Genomic DNA, 25511 nt, shown 5'->3' with positions numbered 1-25511 from the left:
TAAGTTGTTGTTGCTGTCATCCTCCCCTAGTTCTGCAGCTGCCAGGTTTTTCATGTTGTCCAAATCTGGGCTCATGGTTTGTTTTGCTGCAAACAAACCACAAGCGGAAGCCAAGACTTGTTCTTGGCTTACCGCTCACAATTTGTTTTTGAGGAGCAAACCATGAGGCCTGGTTCAGATGTTGTGACAAGCCAGACTCTGCCTCATTTCCCAACAGCAGCGGGGGAAGACCGGAGGAAGAACTTGTGAGCAGCATGCATCTTGTTTACAATAAAGCACAGTTTGCTTTTAACAGTGGTGTAAAGTGTGATGCATGGACCAGTGTGTGGAGGCATAAATAATTTATGTGGAAATAAATGGATGTAAATATGCTGGTTTTGATTCCATAAGTTGATTCCCCACCACCACTGCCATTTTAAATTTTGGCTGGAATTTCAACAGAGCAGCTTCTCTGGGGCTAAAGTTCTGTTGCGCTAATGTGTTCAGTGATTGATTTGAAATTTTATCCTCAGGTGTTACTGGGGCTTCCACAGCCATTTTAGCCGAGAAGCAGAGCATCTGTTCAATTCGTTGGAGTCCTCATACCAGAAAGCCCTGCAGTCTGACTTGAAGAACTCTGACAGCATAGTGTCCTTGCCTCAGTCTGACCGCTCCTCTTCTAGCTCCCAGGAGAGTCTCAAGTAAGCTGTCACAGTGTTAATACTAACAAAATATGACCTTTCCCCATTTTCTTTTTAAACATTCAGTTTCATTTGCTGAATTGGTACCGCTTCTGGATTCTGAGAATTGTCGCTTGATTTCATGTATAGGAACTTGATCTAATTGTTCTGATTTCACATGCGATCCAAAATTTAGCTTGTTTGTTCATTTTAGAGTTTTCTACCCTGCTTTTTTCTTCATTAAAAAAATAATGAAGCGGCTTGCAGTAAAACATTAAACATTCACATGATGAACACTTTTAGAAGACATCTGAAGGCAGCCCCGTTTAGGGAAGCTTTTAATGTTTGATGCATTACTGTATTTTAATATTTTGTTGGAAGCCGCCCAGAGTGGCTGGGGAAGCCCAGCCAGATGGGCAGGGTATAAATATATTATTATTATTATTATTATTATTATTATTAACATTTATTCCAAACAAAACCATAATCCAACAGTGTGCATCTGCCTCTTATCACAGCAGACAGGAATAAATCCCAGAGTTCATCAGTCTACCCCAAGCAGCTCCCTAAAAGGCCACGTTTTAATGAAGCATTGAAACGTTGAGTCCATTTTAGCTTCCTTAGGGAGAGCATTCTGGTGTTTAAAAGGCCCTGCCCCCCCCCCCGAGCTTCATTCTGCAAGGGAAGCTGGAGTGGGATTGGACCATGTGGGCGGGAACATGTGAGAGAAGGTGGTCCTTGGAAATGCTCCACTCCCAGGTGCGCAGGGCTTTAAAGATGAGGGCCAACACCTGGGATCTGATGAAAACAAAATCCCAAGGTGACACTTTGGTCTGGATCTTCCTATGACCTTTCTCAGCAGTTTCTTGTAGAAGTTAAAAAGCATGGGAGATGGAACCTTCTATAAATAGGGAAGGTGGGCGGAACGCTTTTTAACGTTGATGTTCTTCATCTGTTGGAATCTGTGGACAGTGCAGGCATGCATTGTTGTAATCAATTGTAAATGAATGTGGGGAGGGGAGGGAGGCTCCTAAGCCTCCGAGATAAAATTTTTTGGAAGTGTTGCCATTTGTGGATTCAAAGAAAACCTGTTCTTAAATCCATTCTTTCTCCTCCTTTTTAGTCGTCCGCTGTCTGCCAAAAGAAGTCCAACTGGAAGCACTACATCGCGAGGTGAAAATTGAGAGGACTGGGTCTAAAGTGGGAGTGGGAATGGGGCGGTATGGGAAAGGTGAAGCACCACCTTCCCTGCAAATGCTCCTCGTGTCAAGCCAACAAGAAACAGTTCTGCTCAATGACCCTTGTCAGGCACTGCTAGACAGAATAGGTAGTACTAGCTTAATTCAGTATGGGAGCAGCTGCTCAGAAATGCTGCTACCTTTCATGAAGCAGTCTCAAAGTGGGAAAACATTTTGGGATAAATGGCAACAGAACTCAGAGAGCAGATTAGTCTCAAGATTTGTTCTGCAGGAGTAAATTCTCACTTAATAACTTTGAAGCAACACTTGGCAAAATATTTGAATTATGTTCATCCGTAAAGGCATTTTGAGCCAGACATTGTTTTGATAAAGATCATTCTTTATTAAGCTCCTTAAAATCAGTTGGGATGTCTTCGTTAGATTGGCCTCAGTGCTACTTATGACAGACAGCAACAAATCACTAATATATGAAAATTTATAACAGGCATGATACATTTTGCATTAATTTCTAAGTCATCCTTTACGAACCAAGTGCTCTCCAGATATTTTGGTTACAACCTCTCTCAGCCTAGCCAATGTGCCCATTAGTCAGGGATGATGAGAGTCATAGACCAAAACATCTGGGGGCCCTGGGTCGGCAAAGGCTGATCTAGACAAATCTTTGGATTCCATATTCCACAAGTATTAAGGGATGCCAGCAACCAGGCTCCTAGGGACACTGTGAATGCTGAGAGTAATTCTCCATTGGTTTCTGATGCAACTCACAGTACTTCATGTCTGCCACCCTGTCCACAAAAACGGGTTTCTTTTGAGAATGGAAGAGCTTGAAGTCTTCATTCTAACTTTTCCTAGCTTCATAAACAAATGTCTTATTCAGGTGCTCAGAACTGCAGATGAATGAATGAAAAACTTTTAGACAGACTTATTACAATTGTCAGAGTTTTCCATGGTTTCTTCAGTTTATTTTGAATGTGTTGTAGATTCGGACAGTACAGGACGTGCACTACAGTACACACAGTAAATATAGTAACATCATTAGATATAAGCGGTTAAGTTTATTTATACCACTCTTCATAAGAAAACTGCAATCATTTGCAAGCAAAATATTTTTTTAAAAAATGCAACAGCTAACACCCACCACATTCTTCTAAAAACGTTTTAATCATGTATTGTCATTGCAACAAAAGCAAATGAGGCCACCTTTTTATTTATGTGCCTGTTTCTGTTTGCCAAGAGAAATTCGGTCGTCTTGTTGCAATTTTTGTAAGATTTTTCAACTACATCCTTAAAAATAGGGCCTGCCAACAAATAGGGAGATGAATCCTCAACTATATCTTCCCCACAAATATACTGCCTCAAACTGAATTGAGTATTCCTGTAGTAGCCATCCAGAACGGCAAAGGGTATCTGCAGAAGCCTTATTCTTTTAGTAATAATAAGCTGTAGTAGCAATCTAATAGATAGGTAGCATTAACTTACTCCGTCAAATTTTCTTCTCACAGAAGCTACATCAGAGCAGCAGTATGATTTAGTTCAGAATAAAGATTTGAGTGGAGGTAGGAAAACCTATATTTTAAGCAGAACAGAGTCTGGATGGTTCATGTAACTGAGAAACCAAGGTCCACCAATCTAGACCAGCCTTCCCCAACTTGTGGCCCTCTGGATGTTGTTCGACTACAGCCCTCATCACCCCTGATCCCTGACAGATCCTATGGGATCTGTGGTCCAAAACAATGGTCACCACGTCGGGGAAGACCTTAGATTTTTGATGAGTTTCTGGTTAACACACATATGGTCTGGGTTGGAAGGACCTCAGTAGCTGAGATTACATACAGAATAGTTAACACAACACTGGCAAAAGAGTACCTGATAGGTCCTTGAAAGGGCCATAATCATGTTGCCGTTTCTCTGACTGAATGTGAGGGAGATCTTTATTTTGCCAAATAGGAAGGGAGAGGAGGAAGCTGGATAAAGAGCACAAATATGTTTACTTTAATTTGGTATGACACATTAATTTAAAAGACGTAAAAAGTTTGATTTTAACACAGTTTATTTGTTAAATAAGAAGACTTCTTGTAATAGCAACCACAAGAATTACAGTGTTGTTATACCTCTCTCAGTCCGTTGTTTTTTGTTTTGTTTTTAAGAGGGTGAATTTTGGAAGAGCATTGAACAGATTGCTTGTTTTGTGCTTGTGTGTTGTATTTTATGGCTGGTGTTTATCACTGATTGATTTCTGGCTTACTGTTTTATTGCTGAATTGCTGTATGTTATTGTATGTTTTCATTTCATGTATTCTATTGCTGTGTGTCAGCAAGAGAACAACAAAAAACTTTATTTAGTAGAGATAGAACAAAACAATTTTCAGCTGAACTTAAAACCAAGCTGAAAAAGAGAAAGCATGAGGCTTATTTAAAACCACATTAGAATAGTGAAGGTGTAGAGTTTCATTTCGAAGCGAAGGTTCATATAGTACTTTTCCATTTTATGGGGGGGAAAATTCTTAGGATAAAACTTACTGGAGCATTTGTGTGCCTGAAATTATTCTTTGGGCGTAGGGAAAAGTCTTTAGTCTTAGCACCCCCAATTCTCCTGGCAGGAATGAAAAAGACTTGTGCTAAACTGATCTTCCTGAGTATCCTTATCTTTAACGGTGCGTATCTCTCTTCCCACCCCCCTCCTCAAAAGCTTCTACAGTGAGTGCAAAATCTGTGTCTGCATCAGGGTCCCTCCAACGTTCTCGCAGTGACATTGACGTGAATGCAGCAGCCAGTGCCAAATCTAAAGTCACTTCTGGATCAGATGCCCCCTTCAGCTCGGCAGCGGCCTTGCCCCCGGGTTCATACGCATCTCTAGGTAAGCTTATTTGCTTTCCCATAAAGGAGATGAGTGAGTTATGTAAGGATTTAGTAGAATAAATGAATGCGTTTCTTAGGGAGTTCCAGCCTTACAGTGAAATAGTTTGGAAAATGGTATATACTGTCCCATGGGGAATAAACTCATGGATTGTTTACAGAAGTGTTAGCTAAGGGAAATAGGTTTGGCATCTACGGCGCTTGAGCAGTTTATGGAGTGGCGGCGTTTTATTTTTATTTGACACGATGGCTGTCACTTTCTTCGGCAAGGCTTCTGTGAATTCTGTGAGCAGCCAGACAACTCAGACTGTGCAGCATGAGGAACAAATGTTATTCTCTGGAAAGAATGCAGTAGCTGCAATCTAGGGAAAGTGGCCCTATTGGGTTGCATTCCACTAAGTCATACTCAGAATAATCCCATTTTCATCAGAGTATAGGACTAACTTCAAATCCATTGATTTCAGTAGGTGTGCGATTGGTATGATGTTGCAGAATACAACCTTTTCTAATCTCTAATATACGTTTGTTAGGATTCAGTGCAGATCAGGGGAAATCGCCTCCCTTTTTCTCATAAAGATTAGGTTATTACAGCTTAGTGTGGCGAAAACCTTGTTTAAACGAAGATCAATATAAGTGAGTATGTGGCAAGTCGGGCCAAGATAAAACAGCCGCTAAGTTTCACCAGTGTAAAAATTTGGAGCAGCTGCTAAATTTTGCCTAACATTCTGGGGGAGCAAAATTAAAACAAACAAATATGACTTGTGAATGTTAAAGGCTGCAGGAAGCATATTTCCGGCATGAAACAGACTAGTTTTTCTCCAGAGAATACCCTGAATGACTCTATGCTTTAAGTGATCGTAGTATAACTAGGTATTATTATTACCTTTGTATCCCACTTTTCCTCCAAGGAGCTCACTCAGGGTGGTGTACATATATATACTCTCACAGCAGCCCTGTGAGATAGGGTAGGCTGAGACTGGTGACTCGCCCAAGGCCACACAGTAAGCTTTGTGTCTGAGTGGGGAGCGGGGATTCAAACACTGGTCTCCTGGGTTCCTTGTCCAGCACTCTACCCACAACGCCACACCGGCTTCTATGTGTCCTCCTGTGTTCTTGATTGGTTTGCATGTTGCATTCTTCAAGTGGAAATCTTGTCAGCATGAGCCAATAGTGCCACCACAGAATCTCTGTCAACTTTTGTGGGTATATTTGTTTATTCAGTTACTGCTTTTCCTGCACCTAATCTTACAATAATCCCAATCATTTATTTATTTTTAAAAAAATCTTCAGTTTAAATGGCAGACTACTTTCATTGACCTTAGCAGGCTGTTCCTTTCAATTGGTTTAGTCTGCACTGCACTCAAAGGGGGCAGCGTTCTTCTGATAGTACTTAATCTGTGACTAATTTTATTTGACAGCATCCAAGTAGTTACGACACCTACGACACGTGGGGCTACCTTTGAAGGTGACCTGGAAACTACAACTAATCCAGACCTACATTGGCTCCCAGTACGTTTCCGAGCACAATTCAAAGTGTTGGTGCTGACCTTTAAAGCCCTAAACGGCCTTGGTCCAGTATATCTGAAGGAGTGTCTCCACCCCCATCGTTCTACCCGGACACTGAGGTCCAGCGCTGAGGGCCTTCTGGCAGTTCCCTCACTGCGAGAAGCCAAGTTACAGGGAACCAGACAGAGGGCCTTCTCGGTAGTGGCGCCCTCCTTGTGGAACGCCCTCCCACCAGATGTCAAAGAGAACAACAACTACCAGACTTTTAGAAGACATCTGAAGGCAGTCCTGTTTAGGGAAGCTTTTAATGTTTGATGTATTACAGTATTTTAATATTTTTTTGGAAGCCGCCCAGAGTGGCTTGGGAAGCCCAGCCAGATGGGCGGGGTATAAATAATAAATTATTAGTATTAGTATTATTATAGATGGCACATCACCTTACCATGGTCAGTTTCTGCAGAAGGGCTCTCTAATGACCAAGTATGCAATGCCTGCATTTCCACAAGCACCTTTTTATTTAAGAAGAACTTGCTGGCCCAGTATTAGGGAAACACAGAAGCAAAGACAAGAGGTTCACAAACAAACTAGTTCTGTATTACTTCCGCTGGTTTAGAGAATTACATTTTGACAGTGTCCCCTCCTCAGCAATAGGCTAATTGTACTTCTTCAGTATTAAAAAAGAGTAGAGCACACACTCTAGTGAAAAGACATCAAGCTTCTCTTTCTTCCCTGCTATACTTAGTGCAAGGGCAGGCAGTTTCCTTAAGAGCCATTCACACAACCAGCACAAGATCGCTCATATGCACACTTGTGTTAACGAACCATAATGGGTGATATCCAATGCATGTCTTCCTCCGCAGCCCCCCTCCTTCCTCCCCAAATCTGCTACGGAAGGAGGAGAAAATAAAACAAAAGTCCTGTTGTGCAATCAGGTTTCTGTTGTGCAAACGGGAGCGTTGGGAATAACACTGGATGTCACCAATTAAATGTGCTGAAAGCATTATGGGGTTATTTGTCAGCAGGTGGAGCTATTGTCATAACAATCTCTGCTGTAAGAGGCAGTCTGGTTAAACGAATGACCGAATTTTTGTTTGTTTGTGTGTTCATGGTACTTGTATACTCTGGTAGTATAGGCCTCTCTAACAGGTTTACATGAAGTTTTAAAACAATCTTATCAACTGTGCAACACACTTAAAAGCTAGGTGGCAGAAAAGGAAGCAAACTAAAAGCCTGATGAAATTGAAAGGGGGGGGGGTCAAAAGAAAGACAAACCCAAGTGAAGACTAGGAAATGTCATAAATATCTGAGGGTGGTAGCAGCCTTGTGCAGTTACCCATGTATGTATTACGATAATTCCGGCTTCAGGTGCACAGATGTTGCATTTCTGTTTAACTAACATTATTCATTTAATTCAACTGAAACTTATACCTTGTTTTTGTAGCTAACTACACACTGCCCACTTCTGCTGAATATTACTAACTTTCCCTGTTAACCCTCTCATTTTTTTCTTCTAAATTTGCTTAAAGATGGTACTACCAGTAAACCTGAGGGTAAGCAGTCTCTGTGTAACTGAGGTCTGTCTCTGGCTCTTACACCAGTTCTCTGTTATCACCCAAGTGGTCCCTGATTTTCATCTGTGTTCACTGGTGCCTTTGCATGACCTCTTGCATGGTGTTCTCCTCTTACTCATGCTGCTGCTGCTGAGTACCCTTCACCTTGTCTCTCAGCTCACCCTTGTCATTAGGCATAATACTTAGTGGAACATTTTGCTTCTGAGTAGTTCTGTGAACCTAGCCTAACGTGTTGAACACTTCATGAATATCACCGCACAACTGAGGGTTTACCTGGTTTTTGTAACTGGAGATGTTGGGCTCTTTCGCTTCCGTAGAAAAAGCTTGCTTAAAAAAAGAAAGAAAAGGGCATAAAAAGGTTATTCTGGCTCTTTGCCCAGTGGCCTTCCTAGGCCTCTGCTTTATTTATTAATTGTGTAGAACTAGTAACATTTTAATGGCTAATAGTTTGTTTCATTGTACAGTTCCTGGCAACCTTGAAATTTATTAGCTATGACTGCTTTACCTGTTACTTGATTTTCTTAATGCCTTTACATATTTTAGATGTTTTTAATTGTTTCTAAATTTCTGAAGTATGTTTTATTTTTATTTTTAACAGTACAAATATTATGGGATTGTTTTAAATAGTGCTGTTTTCTGTTTACCTTTTCATGGTGTTGGAAATAGTTTCGTTATTGCGAAAGGTGTGCTTTCTGAAATAGCGCTGGAATAGAAAGGTAGAAGAAACAGAATGTTTGTTGAAGAGAGAAAGGGGATCCCCTTGGGAAATATAACTTTTTATTCCTTAAAAAAAAAATCTATCATATTTCTAATGGCAACTGCAAAAATGGCTGACTTTGCTGAATAGCCAAAGCCAGACTGAGCATTTGCACTGAATTTGGTTATTTTTAGACTAACCTGTAGCTTAAAGTGAAGATAGTAGATATAATTACCTTGTGAGGTAGGACAGACTAAGACTTTTAGAAGACATTTGAGGGCAGCCATGTATTGGGAAGTTTTTAATATTTGATATTTTACTACGTTTTTATATATGCTGTAAGCTCCCCAGAGCAGCAGGGGAAACCCAGCCAGATGGAGGTGGGGTATAAATAATAAAATTATTATTATTATTATTATTATTATTATTATTATTATCATCATTATTATCATTATTATCATTATTATCATTATTATCATTATTATTAGCAGTAATCATGGAGTAGCCAACCTGGTTCCCTCCAGACGTTGGACTACAATTCCTGTTATTCCTGACGATTGGCTCTAGTGGCTAAGGGGGAGTAGGAGTCCAACAAAGTCAAATGGTCCAGTGGTGCTGGTGGGTTGGGCTCTGATGGGATGCAGCCTATGAAGGAATAGTACATCTGTTGGTGTCATCTTCTGTTAATTCACACTTTCAGGGCAGCTGGAGCAGTTCTGCTGATAATAGTTGAAGCAGCTTTTTTTTGCTAGTGAAGGGGAGGGGGAATAATGATAAAGTTGTAAAGTTTAGTATGGTACATTGCTGTTGCTTTCCTTGTATTATCATAGGAACTTTGGAAGCTTCCTTAATATTGAGCCAGACCATTGGTTCACCTAACTTAGTATTGTCTGCAGCTCTCCCTGGCTTCAAACGTGGGGCATTCCAGTAGATGTTGGGGACTGGGAGCCTCCCTGTGCAAAGTAGATGCTCTACCACTGAGGTAGAGTCCTTCAGGATTTGTCAGAAAAATTTGGATCATCGTGCTTTGTGCTTACTGATTCTACTGGCCATAACAGGGCTGCAAGAGCATTCTTGAGAAGTTGTTCTGCTAGAACATTCTGGGGACACACAGGGACTTCTTCATCCTATCTGTAAAGCAGGAATAATATTACCTAGTCTTATTCAATAATAATTTTGAAGATCAGCCATTAACACCCAGAACCTCCTTATCTCCAGCTCTCTCCCCTAATTTAGGAATGAACTTTGTTGTTTTCCTTTTTCTTGTGACATTTTGATGCAAATTGTTTTGGGTGTTCTATATGTACCCTGTTAAATGCAAAGGGTTGTATCCAACATCATATGTGTGTAAGCAGAACAGGCTTCCACTTGAACAACAGAACTTTACTATCCTCTCCTCCCCTCTGTGGAGTCCTCTGTGCGCCATCAAAAGTTTCCCCAGAGGATTGTAAAAGCCTCTAGGGCAGGTTTTGGGGGCTGTAGGAAGAGGAGAGAGGTGAAGTCCCATTGGGTTGCACCTAAATATTCATTTCTGGTTTTGATATTGCAGTTTTAACCATATTTCTAACACTAGTAAAATGGGATGCATTTTCATTTTAGTACAAGTATTATGATTATTATAGATTTGTTCATCCCAATTTGAATGTGTCGGTGAGAGGTTAAGATATTTAAAGCACAATCACTTGGATTAATTAACTGCTGCTTCTTTCCCCCCCTTTTCCCTAGGTCGGATCCGCACAAGGAGGCAAAGCTCTGGAAGTACCACCAGTATCACCTCATCACCTGCTGACACTCGAGGCCGCAGCCGGGCTAAAGTAGTTTCACAGTCCCAGCGTAAGAAGCCATTTAGCTTTGTTTTGTTGAGGAGGCTTTATATTTTTCCAGCTCGTTTTCATTGCCTGTCCTCGTAGGAAGCACGTATTCCATTCACTCCAGTCAGTTTTGTTCAGTATATATCATTTGTGTGGAACAGCCTTATCCAAGGCTAGGACTCCAGTTCATTATAAAATGGTACACAGATATAGAAATATCAGGATATTTGAGGGCTCTAGGTAATGGTTACCATCCCTGTGTACATTCCCATCCTCTTTCACTATGATCACGTACGTTTATCTCCTAATATGCTGATTGAATTGTTCACTTGTGTTTCACACATTCATGAACTCCTTTGTGCTAAGCATGGAAGAATACTCCTTCATTAGAAGCTGCTTCTACTCTGTGGTGTCTGCCTGTCTTACTTGTAAAGGGCTTTCCTACTCTTTTTACCCCAGAGGAGGTCCACTAAATCAGGCCCTATCCATTTCTCTGGGATGTCTTGTGCCATTCATCCTGTAATTCATCCAGCATCATGGGAGCGTGTCTTTCGGAGAGTAGGAAGGTGGGACTTTGGCTGGATTGGTTGAGTGCTGACACTGTGCAGAAAGGTCTGCATCTGTGATGACTGCTGAAGAAAATAAAATTGATTCCTGTATGTCATAAATAATAGCTGGCTCTCTGATCCTTTGTTACTGTACTGTATGATCTGCAATTACTGATCAGTTAAGGGGAAGAGCATATGATACTTGCTAATTTGCATCTTGTTAGTCACTCCGATTCCTGATCACCTGGGGCATCTCTCAATTAAGCTGACATGCTGGGTGTGTGAAAATAATTCTAAAGAAGGGATAATGTAGAATGTGTAAAATAGTGATTAGGTGCTTAATGTAGTGTATTTGCATAAAGAGAAAAATGATATTACCAGTAGCATATTCACAAGTTTTTTATGTTGCATGGTATGAGCATTCCCACTGACCCTGACAGAATGCCAGTTCTCCTGATGTTGTGTTTTTTACATTGATTGTTAGAGCCCTAATCTTTGAATCTTGCAGTTCTTTCATTGGGTGCTTGGAAGTCCAGTCTTACTATCCTGCTTGTGAAAGTTGCAAACCCATTATAAGGGATTGCTAGTGAGCAATATAGCTATTGGGGCTGCTCTTGGTTTCTTGATCATTTTTGTTTTCTTACTGGTATCTTTCTTTGTGTTCTAAATCCTTAACAAAATCAATACATTATTAAGAGGACACAGCGTTTTGGGGGGGGGGCTGAAGAAGCTGGCTTTGGGATGATTGATGTGCATGTTGGATCGTTACTCATGGACCCACTAGTTATCCCAGTGCAGATATGCTAGTAATTTGTCTGTGACCTGAAACAGCTTTGCATGTCCTGCTACACTGCATCTAATTGCTGTACAAGGCCAGCTCGTGATACCACTGATGAAGGCTCTGTGCTGGCACTACATTTCTTTTTGCTTGACCCCCAAGTGGTCATTTGCCAGCTCATAAGTGCAGGTAATAGGTGTCTCTGTGGACATGCTGGCAAGAAAGGCCTCCTGTGTAATATACTGCATGGTGCAAGCAGTGATGTGTCTGTCAAAAAGCAACTGGTATTGTGTGCAACTAGCAATGCTTCTTGAACTTTGTATTGTCTCGCTTTCTCTAATTCACTCTCTGCCTGTCCTTTGGTCTGCTCTCATAATCCAGGATCCAGATCAGCTAACCCTGCTGGTGGTAAGGAACCCCTTCTTTGTTTTTTCACTCCTGTTTCCATGTCTGTGCTGTCTTTCACGCTACTGTTTTTAACTATTTTAATATTCAGGATACTTGCCCTCTTTAATCCCCCCAGTGCCCCTAAATTGAGAATTCAGACTTGGACTGCTTTTGGTATACACATTAGGTACTTAGAATACCTGTGCATATATAAAAACATTTCATACTTTCAGCTGCTATGACTATTAAAAACTAGGTGTTCTTTTTTATCCATCAGCATAATTTAGGCTGTAATCCTAACACCACTACCTGGGAGTAAACCCTGCTTAATTCAGTAGGACTTTCTTCTGACACAGCTCTGATTGGGCAGCTTAGTTTTGCTGATGCGTGTGAGATTAAGTTCAGTGTAAATTTTGGAAGGAAAAATTGGAAGTAAGATTTGGCATTTTTGTCTTGTACAGTAGACTGTAGAGTGAAGATAAGGTACAGAGACCCATATAATCAAGAGCCCAAATCTTCTGAATGTACATACAAATCAGGAATGTTGTTTTTTATATGGTCTCCAGGTAGTTTGGCATGAATTAGCAGAACAAGCTTATGCATGTTTACTCAGAAGTAGGCTCCACTTTGTTCAATGGGGCTTGCTCCCTTTTAAGTGTACTTTAGGGCTTCTGCTAAAAAGACCGCAGGGCTTTTGGTCACCTCTTCAAATGTTCAAATGGAAAACTGAATGCTTTGCGAACAACCATGAATAACTCTTTGCTGGATAGAGGAGGTTTAGAAGTTCTTAAAATAATAAAAATGAAATGTTTGCTGCTTGTTCAGACAACAGAAGCAGCAGCACTGGTTTAAACTGTAGTTCCTAGGTTGGGAAAAACATTCTTAATTGTAGGTTCAATTAAACAAGTATGCAAGATGCCTCAAGATGTATAGAACCTACTTACTAGTAGCAAGCCATTTAAAGATGAATTCACGATCAAAGGATCTTGCATCTAGTATGGTGAGTTCAGTTGAATTTTTATTTTTTTAACAAGACAAGAGCCCACTTCCCAGCATTGCAAAGTGCTTTTGAAACTGAAGGGACTTTTAAAAGTACAGTGGTGCCCCGCAAGACGAATGCCTCACAAGACGGAAAACTCGCTAGACGAGTTTTCCGTTTTGGAGGTGCTTCGCAAAACGAATCTCCTATGGGCTTGCTTCGCAAGACGAAAATATCTTGCGAGTTCCTGCGGTTTTTTTCCCCTTTCCCCCCTTTTTCTAAGCCGCTAAGTGGCTTATCAGCTGATCTGATAAGCCGCTAATAGCGCTAATCCGCTAATCCGTCAATGGGCTTGCTTCGCAAAACAAAAAAACCGCTAGACGAAAAGAATCACAGAATGGATTCTTTTCGTCTTGCGAAGCACCACTGTAGGTTGTGTGGTAACACAAGGCAGCCTGAAAGAGTTTTAAAAAGTTTTTTTTTAAAATAATAATAATAATAATAATCCACTGGGCTGCTACAAGACCCTTGTGTGAGCTGAGCAGTTCTTTGGATCCCTTTCTGCCTTTATAAAACCATATTTCCTGATTGGACATGAAGGGAAATTGTGGTTTAAGAAATCAGGAGGTATCCTCTAGTCTGCAGCCTGGGTGTATGAGAGTAGAAAAGAATGAGGGAGATGGAAACAGGGGGCCCTTGAGCTTTCTTTCATGCACAAACTGTGGTTTGTAGGAGTGCCTCATTATGCGTGAACTGGGTATTTGTTTAAGGAAGGTACTTCCTCTCAATCCATCATAATTTTGGAAATGCGTAATTCAGAAGTGATCAGACATGTTTATTAACAAATGGGCGGCTTCTGGGTTTACTTTGCTGTTTTAATTTTGTTTTTGATATATTTTTTAATTAAATGGAACCGGGCAGATTTAGTCATTTTGGGATAAGCTGAATATTTTTGTTTTATATCTGTGGTTCCCGTCTAGCTGGCAGTCGATCCAGTTCCCCTGGCAAGCTCTTGGGAAGCGCATACGGTGGACTGAGCAGTGGAACAACCAGAGGACACCCAGCGCCATCTCCTGCTGAAAAACGCAGCAAGGTCCCTCGAAGCCAGGGCTGCAGCCGAGAGACCAGTCCAAACAGGATAGGTCTAGGTAAGATTTGTATTGGATTCGGTGCAGAACAAAGAGACTGAAGAAACACGGCATGGTACTTGGTATTACCGCAATAACATGGTGGCTATGATGGCCTTATTTAAATGTGCACCCTAAGTACTTTATTAGCGATTTGCATTCTTTCAGAGTCATGCTAACATGTCCACAAAGTTCTGTGACTCCAGAATGAGGAAAGAGGAATCTCTTGAGAGAGCACTTTGAAATGGCAAGGCCATCTTTTCCACTGAATCAGTAAAACTACCACCTAATTCCACACTAGTAGAACTTTAGGTGAAGCCACCTTAGGTGGAGGTTGCCCAGGTTTAATCACAACATTAATACTTTTTTAAAAAAAACAACAACAACCAGTTGCCACTCTCATGATTTAATTCCATCCTATCATTTCAAATGTACTGTCAAGAGCATTAAGACAGAATTTAGCTACTTCTTAGTTCATGTTGATGTTGGTGAATGCTAACATTTTCTTTCTCTACCTTCCCTTAGGAAAAAAATATGTATAAATATATATCATGTTGTTGCCTCTGCTTGAAAATTGAACCTATTAGTGCACTGTTTACCATTCAAGTAACTATTCAACTTATTCTGTAGCTTCCCCTCCCCACAAATGAACATATGTAGGACCATTGTGCACATTCCATGGCTCAGTAAAAGCAGCTGTCCAGTTATCAGAGACATCTGATGTTCAAGCCAGGCTGCCTGCTTTCAATGTAAAAAATATGGTAGCCTTGGCAGGTTTTATTTTGAAGGTAGGAGTTCTGGTTTACATTATAATTCATCAGCATAGAATCATGTCCTGCTGGCCAGAACTGCAATTGAGACCTCCAGATAAACTAGCAGAGTAGAACTGGAAACAGTGACTTTAAAGTCAATGTCAGAATTCCAGGAGTAAACAGGCAAGAGTGGAATTGGGAAAGCAGGTGGGACTGGAGGGGGAGACACATACATGGTCAGAGCTCAAGATACAGGATAGAATGACAGCACAGAAGGCATACAAGATCTGAGCAGAAATTTCAACCAGATTTATGAGATGGCAAGTGGGGTGAGTGAGAGAGGGAATCAAAGCCTTAGTAGTAATGTGGGATGTAAGGTTACCTCTCTAGAAGAGATCTGGGGACAGGCTTTCTGGTTGTATGCACAGAGAAGGAAGTCAAAACGCAGACAAGGGAAACAAGATAAAGAAGGGCATAGCTATTCTTAAGAAAATGGCAGAGGACATCAATACCAAGCTGATAACCAGAGCAGTCATCACAATGAGAAAACTGTAATTTTGTTGAGAGTCCGTTGATCCAGGAAAACATTTTATGCAAGCAAACTAGATTCCCATGAACCCAAATTAAGACATCTGTTCAGAGCAGAATGAACACCAGAGTAAGGTCTGAGTCCTCTTTGGAGACAGCGTCACTTTTGTTGCAGTGGGGAAAAATACATGCAATTGTTATTTTTGCTTATATATTACATTTTCATTTAAATACATGAAAAAATTTGATTTACCTATAGGCTAGCAATGAAGCAGAACTTTAAAAATTTAAACTTAAAATTTGGTCAGGTAGTGGCCTTATTTAAATGCCATCTGTGAAGAATTCAGTGTATATATATATATATATATATGCAGGTTTTGGTATCTTCGGGTGTCTTCCCGTGTAAGAGTAGGGGTGTCTGGGCGACGTTTCGACGAGGTCTCACTCGTCATCTTCAGGCTGGTGCTTTCGGCTTCTTGTTACTGGAACAGAGCAGAATCTGGTGTTTGAGTTCCTATAAATACTGTTGAGGGGTGTGGTGTATAGCCTCCAACGTTCTGGGCAGAGAGGAAGTTCCTAGATTAGTGTGCCTTTTCTTCTTTTGTTCCTTAATTACTTGAGGGATATCTTGAGTGATTTCATGAGTGATATTCTGAATACCCCTGGGTGGGTCATTAAGTGTAGATTAGTTGCTAAAGCTTTCGTGTCTTGACCTCTTGAGCTTGTCAAGAGTTTTTCTGAGAAGATGGCTGTGCTGCATTTAGTTGTGCTCTGGCTTGGCTTCGTGTATAGGGGCGAGCTGTGATTTTGTGCCTTGTGCCCGCCAGATCTGTGTAGGGATTGCAGGGGGGTGCAGCATCCGGAGGTGCCACTATAGTTTGGCTACTGGATGGAGTCTGTAATATGTCTGTGGAGAGGGTCTGGGTTTGGGTCTGGTGTGGTTGATTGGTGACGGCGTTCTGTGTGCCTCTGGTTCTGGTGTCGGTTTTTGTGGGGAGGGCTAATTTCCAGATGTCTGGCAGGCGGGACGTGTCGTCACGCTTGTTCATGTTGTGAGGGTGTTTCTCTATCTCGATGGCTTCCATGATTATTCTCTTGTGGTGATGTTCCATGTTAAAGAGCAATTTGGAATCTGCAAAATTAATTTCGTGTCCTGTTTCTTTCATGTGTTGGAAAAGAGAGGAAGTTTTTTCTTCTTTTTTGACGGCATTCTTGTGTTCTGCGATACGTGCATTTATTCGTCTGTTTGTTTGTCCAATGTACGTGGCTGGGCAGACTTTGCAGGGTATTTCATAGACCCCTTGGTTTTCCAGCTGGATTTTGTCTTTTGGGTTTCTGAGGATATTGGCTATTTTTTGGTTGGTGCAGAAGGCTGTTTTGATATTGTGTTTATGGAGGATTTTGCTAATTTTGTCTGTAGTGCCCTTGATATAAGGAAGGAGGGCCATGCCATTGTTTTCTTCTGTGTCTTGGTTTTTGGGGGGTGTTTCTTTTTGGATTAGCTTCGTAACCTTGTTTTTCTGGTATCCATTGGCGATTAACACATTTGAGAGATTCTGTAACTCAGTTGTCAAGTGGTCTTTGTCAGCCAGGCGTTTGGTTCTGGAGATGAGAGTCTTGGCTACGGAGTTTATTTGTGCAGGGTGGTGGTGTGATTGTGCATGTAAGTAGCGGTTGGTGTGTGTTTTTTTCCGGTAGATAGTGTGTCCTAGGGAGCCATCAGGTTTTTTGTAGATTAGGACGTCAAGAAAGGGGAGTTGGTTGTTGTCTTCTATTTCCATAGTGAATTGTATTTTGGGGTGTAGGCTGTTGAGATGTGTGAGGAAGCTATCTAGTTTTTCTTTCCCGTGTGGCCAAATTACAAAGGTGTCGTCAACATATCTGAGCCAAAGTTTGGGTTTGTGTTCTGACTTGTCTAAAGCATTGGTTTCAAAGTGTTCCATGTACAAATTTGCGATGACCGGTGAGAGGGGTGATCCCATAGGTGCTCCTTCTATCTGTTTGTATCTTTGTCCATTGTGGATGAAGTACGTGTTGGTTAGGCAGTGGTTGGTCAGGTCCAGGATGTATTTGGGGGGATTGTATTTGTTTTGAATGGCTGTCAAGGCTTCATTAATGGGTACTTGAGTGAAGAGAGATACAACATCGAAGCTCACAAGTAGGTCATCGGGATGTAGGTATTGCTTCTTTATTGTTTCTATGAACTGGAAGGAGTTAGTAACGTGTGAAAAAACCAAAAAATAGCCAATATCCTCAGAAACCCAAAAGACAAAATCCAGCTGGAAAACCAAGGGGTCTATGAAATACCCTGCAAAGTCTGCCCAGCCACGTACATTGGACAAACAAACAGACGAATAAATGCACGTATCGCAGAACACAAGAATGCCGTCAAAAAAGAAGAAAAGAAAAAAAAAAACTTCCTCTCTTTTCCAACACATGAAAGAAACAGGACACGAAATTAATTTTGCAGATTCCAAATTGCTCTTTAACATGGAACATCACCACAAGAGAATAATCATGGAAGCCATCGAGATAGAGAAACACCCTCACAACATGAACAAGCGTGACGACACGTCCCGCCTGCCAGACATCTGGAAATTAGCCCTCCCCACAAAAACCGACACCAGAACCAGAGGCACACAGAACGCCGTCACCAATCAACCACACCAGACCCAAACCCAGACCCTCTCCACAGACATATTACAGACTCCATCCAGTAGCCAAACTATAGTGGCACCTCCGGATGCTGCACCCCCCTGCAATCCCTACACAGATCTGGCGGGCACAAGGCACAAAATCACAGCTCGCCCCTATACACGAAGCCAAGCCAGAGCACAACTAAATGCAGCACAGCCATCTTCTCAGAAAAACTCTTGACAAGCTCAAGAGGTCAAGACACGAAAGCTTTAGCAACTAATCTACACTTAATGACCCACCCAGGGGTATTCAGAATATCACTCATGAAATCACTCAAGATATCCCTCAAGTAATTAAGGAACAAAAGAAGAAAAGGCACACTAATCTAGGAACTTCCTCTCTGCCCAGAACGTTGGAGGCTATACACCACACCCCTCAACAGTATTTATAGGAACTCAAACACCAGATTCTGCTCTGTTCCAGTAACAAGAAGCCGAAAGCACCAGCCTGAAGATGACGAGTGAGACCTCGTCGAAACGTCGCCCAGACACCCCTACTCTTACACGGGAAGACACCCGAAGATACCAAAACCTGCATTCCTGTACCCGTGAAAATCTACGAAAGCATATATATATATATATATATATATATATATAGGCAGTTTGGATGATACCAGAAAGCTGAAAACGCATGCCTGTGAATACTCTCTAATAAGCCACGTCCTCTCTAAAGCCATATGGATATTTACAGTGGCATTTAATCAGGTCACCCAGCGTAGTGCAATCTATATAGGGTGCACCTCCCTGTGCATTTTTTCTCCAGCTGTTCATTTTTTGTCATGAATAGTTCACACTTGGTGGAACGCTTTCTTCTACTCAGGCACTCTTGGTTATCTATTTATGAACAGAATGGAATTTTTATAGATTTGCAGGGTTGTTTCTGCTTTCTTTTGCTGCATCATGAGAATCACATGTTACAAGCATATCCCTGTCCCTGATCATGGGCGCATCTAGGATTCAGGGCTCCTAATCCCAGAGGGACCCCAGAAGCAGCTATAGTCCACATTGCTTTAAAAAAGTTAATCATGCATGTATATAACATTTCCCTCCCATAACTTGAAAACTATAAGGCGTAGGAAAATTTTTGTTCACACCAGTGATTTTGAGATGTGAGATATTTCAGCACATAAATTTTAATCAAAATCTGAGGCATAGAAGTTAATTTTTATTTTTTTTTAATGTGGTGATCTGTCATGGAACAATCCCTAAGTTGAAGAAGATCATAGTGGTTACCTAGACCACAATGCTGGTTCCAAAGGGGCCTGCATAACAGTTCAAACCTCAGGGCAGCAAAAATGTAGGTTTGCCACTGTCCCTGTTTGGAATCTGGTTCAGTCAGACCGCACTTCAGTTCACAATTTTATGATTCAGCCTCAGTATTCAGATCATTGTTTCACTGAGCCGGTGGACTGATCCAGAGTTTGCAATAACAGGATGGGTTTGTGGAAGCAAATGATGCACCAGTTGTTTGGTTTTCTCTTCAGTCCATATTCTTTATTCTCAAACTGAAGGGCTCTGTAGTGTCATACATGGCACCTTTCAGTCTTGGTGGTCTCCAGGTGCTTATTTGTATTCTTCTCCAACAAATAACTGGATTTGGGCTGTGCTGTTGAATAGAAACCCAAAGGAATAGATTCCACTTCATGTTTGAGTAGGCATGCCGGATTTTGATGAGAAAAGAAGGGCAGAGAGGAGAGGGAATCCTGCAAGCGTACCTACAGCAATGCTGACCGATCAGGGAGATAATCATAATAGCATATTTTGAGAAGGTTCTAGATAGGTAAATGTCCTGCTTACCCTCCTTTGACATTATTTGTCTATTAGTATGACAAGTCTTTGTAAAAGACCTTTTTTTTCTTTTTGTAAAAGTGGCCTTTCTTTAGTGGTTCATGGCTAAATCCTTGTTGATCTGGTTATCCCTCTAAAAGCATATCTCTTTCCCACAATGTTTCTTTCAGCCTCCGCAGTTTGGCATGATCTCTGTATGTGTAAAGTCTAACCCCCTCTTTTTCCAACTAAGACCTTCTGTCCCTTTACCACTTACACCAACCGGGATTGCCTGCCAGACAGGCCTCTCAGGTGTGCTGGTTTGCAACACAATAAAGCGCAACTTGGCATGCATTGCGGTTGGTCTGTGGCCAGTCAGAGTTGGCTGCTGCCGCCCATGATTTTCCTTTTTTTACTAATGTCAATAATGACCATAAATGTGACTTTCCTTTCTGAGCTTTGTGTCCTCATTAAACTTGTGTTCACCTTCTCTGAAACCCTCCCTGCTGCATGCTAGCACGGAGCAGCCGTATCCCCCGACCCAGCGTGAGTCAGGGGTGCAGCCGCGATACCAGCCGTGAGAGCAGCCGAGATACAAGCCCTGCTCGGGGCTTCCCTCCACTTGGTGAGTACCTGCAGGCGCTGGAGCTTCCAAGGGCCCTTCCTTCTCCTCCCCCTTTTTCGTGGCTTAGTCAAGACATCACTAGGTGGAATGAGCTTGTTTTACTCTCTCTCTTTTTTTAATTGCAAAACAAAAAACAAACAAACCTTCCCAACACTCCCTGTTTCCGACCCTCACTTTTTTGTCTTCCCTTCTGCATGCTTAAATCCTGCTGTCCTTTAGTAGGAAGATCCTTCCGCCTAAAAATAATCATCATTTTGTTATAGTTTCCAAGTTCTTTTAACAGCATTTGAGCAACAATGGTTTTGACAAATCCAGCACTTCCGAAAGCAGCCAGCCTTCATCACTTCAGGGAAGAGTGATGCTGCCTCCAAGCATGAGATGGTGGCATTTAGATCCAATGTAATATTGGCTTTCACGGGGTGGGGGGACTTAGAAAGTGTGTTCACATTTTCTTTCCCCCTCTTCCATCCTGTGGCTTGCATACATGCAATATCAAGATTGCTGTCGCAGGGTAACTCCATCCCCCGCTGTAATTGCGATTAAAATGCCCTGTATTTATAGAGCATAATGGAATCATAATTTCCCAGAAGTTCCACGGTCTTGCTTTTAAAATTATGATCCAACAACCCTAGCCCAAAGAAAAACCTGTGCTTCCAAATTAGTAGTGCAACGTCTTGGTTCTTCGTAATGAATGCTTTTTATTGTATTATTGGTTAATTAGTTGTGCGAGATATTCTGAAGGAAACTGAGCATCCTGAAGCCTTGAAAGGCATCAGTTGATTTTGTAGAAGTATTCAGTCTGAATATAAAATCCCATTCCAGTATATTCTACAATGTATGGTACTTGTGACTTGCTTAAAGCAGTCAGGTAGTTTGTGATCATGTACCAAGAGCTGGGTGGTGTTCAGCTAAGTTTTATTCAGAGTAGACCAGTGTGTCGTAGAGCAGGCATAGGCAACCTTTGGCCCTCCAGATGTTTTGGACTACAATTCCCATCATCCCTGACCACTGGTCCTGTTAGCTAGGGATCATGGGAGTTGTAGGCCAAAACATCTGGAGGGCCGAAGGTTGCCTATGCCTGTCGTAGAGGTTGGAGTGCTGGACTAGGAACTTGGGAGACCAGGGTTCAAATCCCCACTCGGCCTTCATGGAGCTCACTGGGTGACCTTGAGCCAGTCACTGCCTTTCAGCCTAATCCACCTTTCAGGGTTGTTGTGGGGATTAAATGAGGAGGGGGAGGACCATGGACAGGCCACCTTGAGCTCCATGGAGAAAAAGGGTGGGATAGAAATGAACATGACTAAATTAGGGCCATTGGTTTCAATAGGTCTACTCTGAGTAAGACATAATTGAGTACCACTCTCTGTGTTTCACATTTTAGCACTATATACCCAACACTCATTGGGATTTCATAGTGGAGGAAAGCAAGGGTTATGGACATGATACTGTAACCCTGCTGTGTGTGACACTTGTAGAGGCTAGTTTCTAACATTGCTGATGGGAAAGGGAGTCTTTAAACCATGAGCTTTCAGATCCACATCCAGAGCACAGCTGTAGGCCTCAGACATTGGTGCCGATATCTTTTAGAGGTGTCCAAATGTGAGCAGTTTAGAATGATTCGGTCTGCCATCTTAATTCAAAATGGCATCCAATCGAATCCAAATTTAGGGGAAGGGGAAACGTTCTCCTCACTCTCATCAGCCATCATGCAAAAATTGGTTACTGTCCTGCTTCAGATCTAGTAGTCCTAAAAAAAAAGAAAGGTCTGGTCACAAACCAGAAGCAAGGTCCAGAAGCAGTCCAAGGACAAAACACAGGAAGTCCAGTCAAGGCACATCAAGGATGTTGTTCCAGCACTTCCTTCCAGAAACTGGAAGCTTTAACGCATGTACCTTCAGAGCCTTCAGGCACTCCAGCTCACTAGGTCTACACTTAATAGGCTCCAGAGCTCCCCTGGACTCAGTAGCAGCTCAGCTTCTGTTCAGGGGCCCTCTGTGTCTTGTGAAGGGTGTTGGGATGCCTTGAACTCTGAAGGCCCCAGATCCAGCCTGCTCCTCTGTAGCATTTGTTTTGGGAGGACCAGGTCCTTCTGTGAAGAGAATTCTTGTGGTGGGAGCCTGGCAGTTTTGATATCTTAATATGTGTCCAAATCAGTGTAGTTTTGGAAGGTTCAGTCAATCCATGTTGATTCAAAGTGGCATCCGGTGGTTTCCAAACATAGACCGAAACCCGCTTCAGGAACCATCATGCCATTTAAAAGGTCTGAAGGCTTAGAGAACTAATGGATGAACAGACGTCACACAGCTTTCAAAAATTTATAGTAGATAGAATGACAATATAACAAAAAACAAAAATTTCTTCTACTTGATAAGTGACTATTGCTGCCATTATATACATAGGTAAATCAGAAAACCTTTCTACTCACTGTTGATAATTAAAATTTCTCTAGTTCAGTGATCTATTACAGCTAAAACAAGGCTGGGGGTTTGTGTGTTCAGGAACCATCCTCTCTTCTTTAACTAAGATTTATTAATATTAATCTGAATTCTGGAATGTTTCAGATAGCTTTCTAAAGGATGATTAAGGAATGGCTTTAAAAAGGTCTGAACAAAAACACAAACCCCGGTCTTCCTAGCCTCGTCTTGCCAATGTTTGAGTGTGTTTACCCATTGGGCTAGGAGAAGGGGGGCATTTGTTGCTGCATAGCCTGGCAATGATCAATGCAACATGTGGAGCACGGCAGGGAAATACAGGGGAATCTCTATGCATTGCTTAAGCATTTGGAAGACTCTTCTCTTTCCACTGTTGTTCTGTGACTCAGTTCTTGGGCTGCAAAGTTTGCAAAGACACAGAAAACATGAATTTAAAGGAGCAGTTGCGTTCTCTCTGTGTGTGTGTGTCTGATATTGGAACCAAATATTTATGTTGTTTTTTTCCAGTCATATACTGTAACTGAAAACTAAGACCCAAAGACATCTTAGTGGTGCATGTGCATGTATCAAATGTACCATTTTAGAAACTTTTCAACTGTTAATGCAAAGCTGTATGCTTTTCTTACTGTCCAAGTATACAACTGGTTGTACATATTCCTAGCATTTATCATATGCAAATTTATATTTTTTCTTCTAGTAAGGCAAGATAAAAAAAATACTGCTGTTAGTGATAATCTAAATCAAAATTCAATTTTAAGAATTTAATAGCATTTTATATAAAATGCAACTATAGACTTTGAAATAAATAGATTTGCTAAATAATGTTAGTACTACCCTGGCTCATCTCCCAGTTTTGCACATCACATTATATTAATAGTTTATTTGGGCAACACAGCAAGCCAGACTCTGACTTGTTTCGTATGCAGCATGGCGGCAGCAGAAGGTGGGGAAGAGAACTATGGGAACTTTTTAGCAACAATTTTTCATTTTTCATGTCACTTTTAATTTGAATACCACTCATCTATATTACTATACACAAGGAAGTTTAACAAGCTGAAGGAACAACAAAATATACAAGATCACAGATCTTATAACCATCTATTCCAATAAAATAATTCATAATCTTTTTTTTTATATAACTGCTAGTTCACACAAAGCCACAGTTTGCTTTACACTACGTATAATATAATGTGACATGCAAAATGGGCCCACATATAGATATCTAAAACATCCAAGATAGGATCAAATGGGAGAGTATATGAAATGCAAAAAAAAATTAGCAGGGGTTATCCTTGCCATCTTACATCAACCTCCAAATTCTCTGCTCTGTTATTGCTTAGACTCTTTTAGTTGTTAAAGAGAAGGGTGCTCTTTCAGATCCAAAACTGAGTTCAGAACTAGTGAAAGCATGAGCATGCATGCAGTACAACTGCAGATTGAGCAGCTGAATAAATAAGCGGTGAAAGTATTTAAATGACACTTTCCCCAGCCAAATCTGCTTCTTTCCGCAGCATAATGTGTGACCTCTTTGATTTTTGTATTAATCAATACATCATTATGATACAAACTCTTCATTGTCTTGGATCCAAAGGTAAGTATACTGTGACCAGACTGCTTAACTGTATACGGCTCTATTGGCACTTGTGAAGGGTTTAAATGACTAGTTGTCAGTGCTGGTGCCTTTTACTTTTTGGGTGCTTGGATGTTTTCCAGCCACAAAACTGACCTCAGGACTCTATATTCAGAGTAAAGCCTGTAACTAACATGAATGATTCAAATCTCCTCTCAAATCCAGATTTGTTCTTTTCCATACTGTAGCTGTATGTTGTCCAGACCATATGGTACCCTAATTAGACTCTTGACAGAGCACTTGCTTTAAATGCAGAAGTTCCCACGTTCACTGCTAATTGATTCTGGGTTAGCAGAACTGGGGAAATCGCTCTGCCTGAGGAATGGGAGAGATGCTACCCCTAAGAGGGAGCCTGAATATGTCTATGGTAGCGTCATATGTTCAGTTTTAATAGGTTACCTGCTTTGTGGTACTGGGGATATAATTTCTGCAGCAAATATATGTCATGAAAGTTATTTCCTTATGTTGTCTTTCCGCTCCTCTCCGGCGCTGTCGGTTTGTCCCTGAACTACAAATTGTCTCTTTATTGACCATCGGTTCACATCTATGAATGAAACTACTGAGGTTTAACACTTGCAAGCACAGTTTCTAAGGATTCATTGCGATTCCGCCATAGGATTTAGACGGACCACACCTAAATCCTATTGCTTCCAAGTTGATCATTCCATGTTTTCACCAGTGATTCTCCTGAACCCGGCAGGTGATTCATGTTTCTCAGCCTCTGCTGGACTGCACGTAACTCGGAAGTCTCAAAAGGGGTCCCTTCTGTTTTTCATGCATCATGTCCCATAGCTGGAGGGGGAGGGTGGGGGGTGAGCAAGGGAGCTTTGGGTGTTGGTCCTGCTTGTGGGGCTGGCACTCGATTTATATGTCCATTCATATGCGATGCCATTTCCTTTTCACTATGTAACGCCAGTGTTGGTATTAATCATGTGCATCCTCTCTGGACTGTGGCACTTTTCTG

The 25511-nt window shown here is 41.5% G+C and overlaps 1 protein-coding gene across 7 annotated transcripts in view; it reads left to right on the top strand.

The window, feature by feature from the left end:
• CLASP1 (cytoplasmic linker associated protein 1) overlaps positions 1-25511 on the top strand; it is a 165318-nt gene that overhangs the window by 90758 nt on the left and 49049 nt on the right. For 2 of the 7 annotated variants that reach the window (XM_082238057.1, XM_082238060.1), the window contains exons 17-22: positions 513-680; positions 1783-1832; positions 4547-4714; positions 10213-10320; positions 12006-12032; positions 13971-14138. In XM_082238057.1, the coding sequence (XP_082094183.1) occupies positions 513-680; positions 1783-1832; positions 4547-4714; positions 10213-10320; positions 12006-12032; positions 13971-14138 (689 nt within the window). Of the gene's footprint in view, positions 1-512; positions 681-1782; positions 1833-3360; positions 3415-4546; positions 4715-10212; positions 10321-12005; positions 12033-13970; positions 14139-20377; positions 20486-25511 lie in introns of all 7 variants that reach the window. The other 5 variants (XM_082238056.1, XM_082238058.1, XM_082238054.1 and 2 more) reach the window with 4 other exon arrangements.

Source organism: Podarcis vaucheri, assembly GCF_965113315.1.
Source record: "Podarcis vaucheri genome assembly, chromosome: 1".
NCBI lineage: Eukaryota > Metazoa > Chordata > Lepidosauria > Squamata > Lacertidae > Podarcis > Podarcis vaucheri.
The sequence above is the reverse complement of the archived record's forward strand: the minus strand, read 5'-3'. Positions and strand labels throughout refer to the sequence as shown.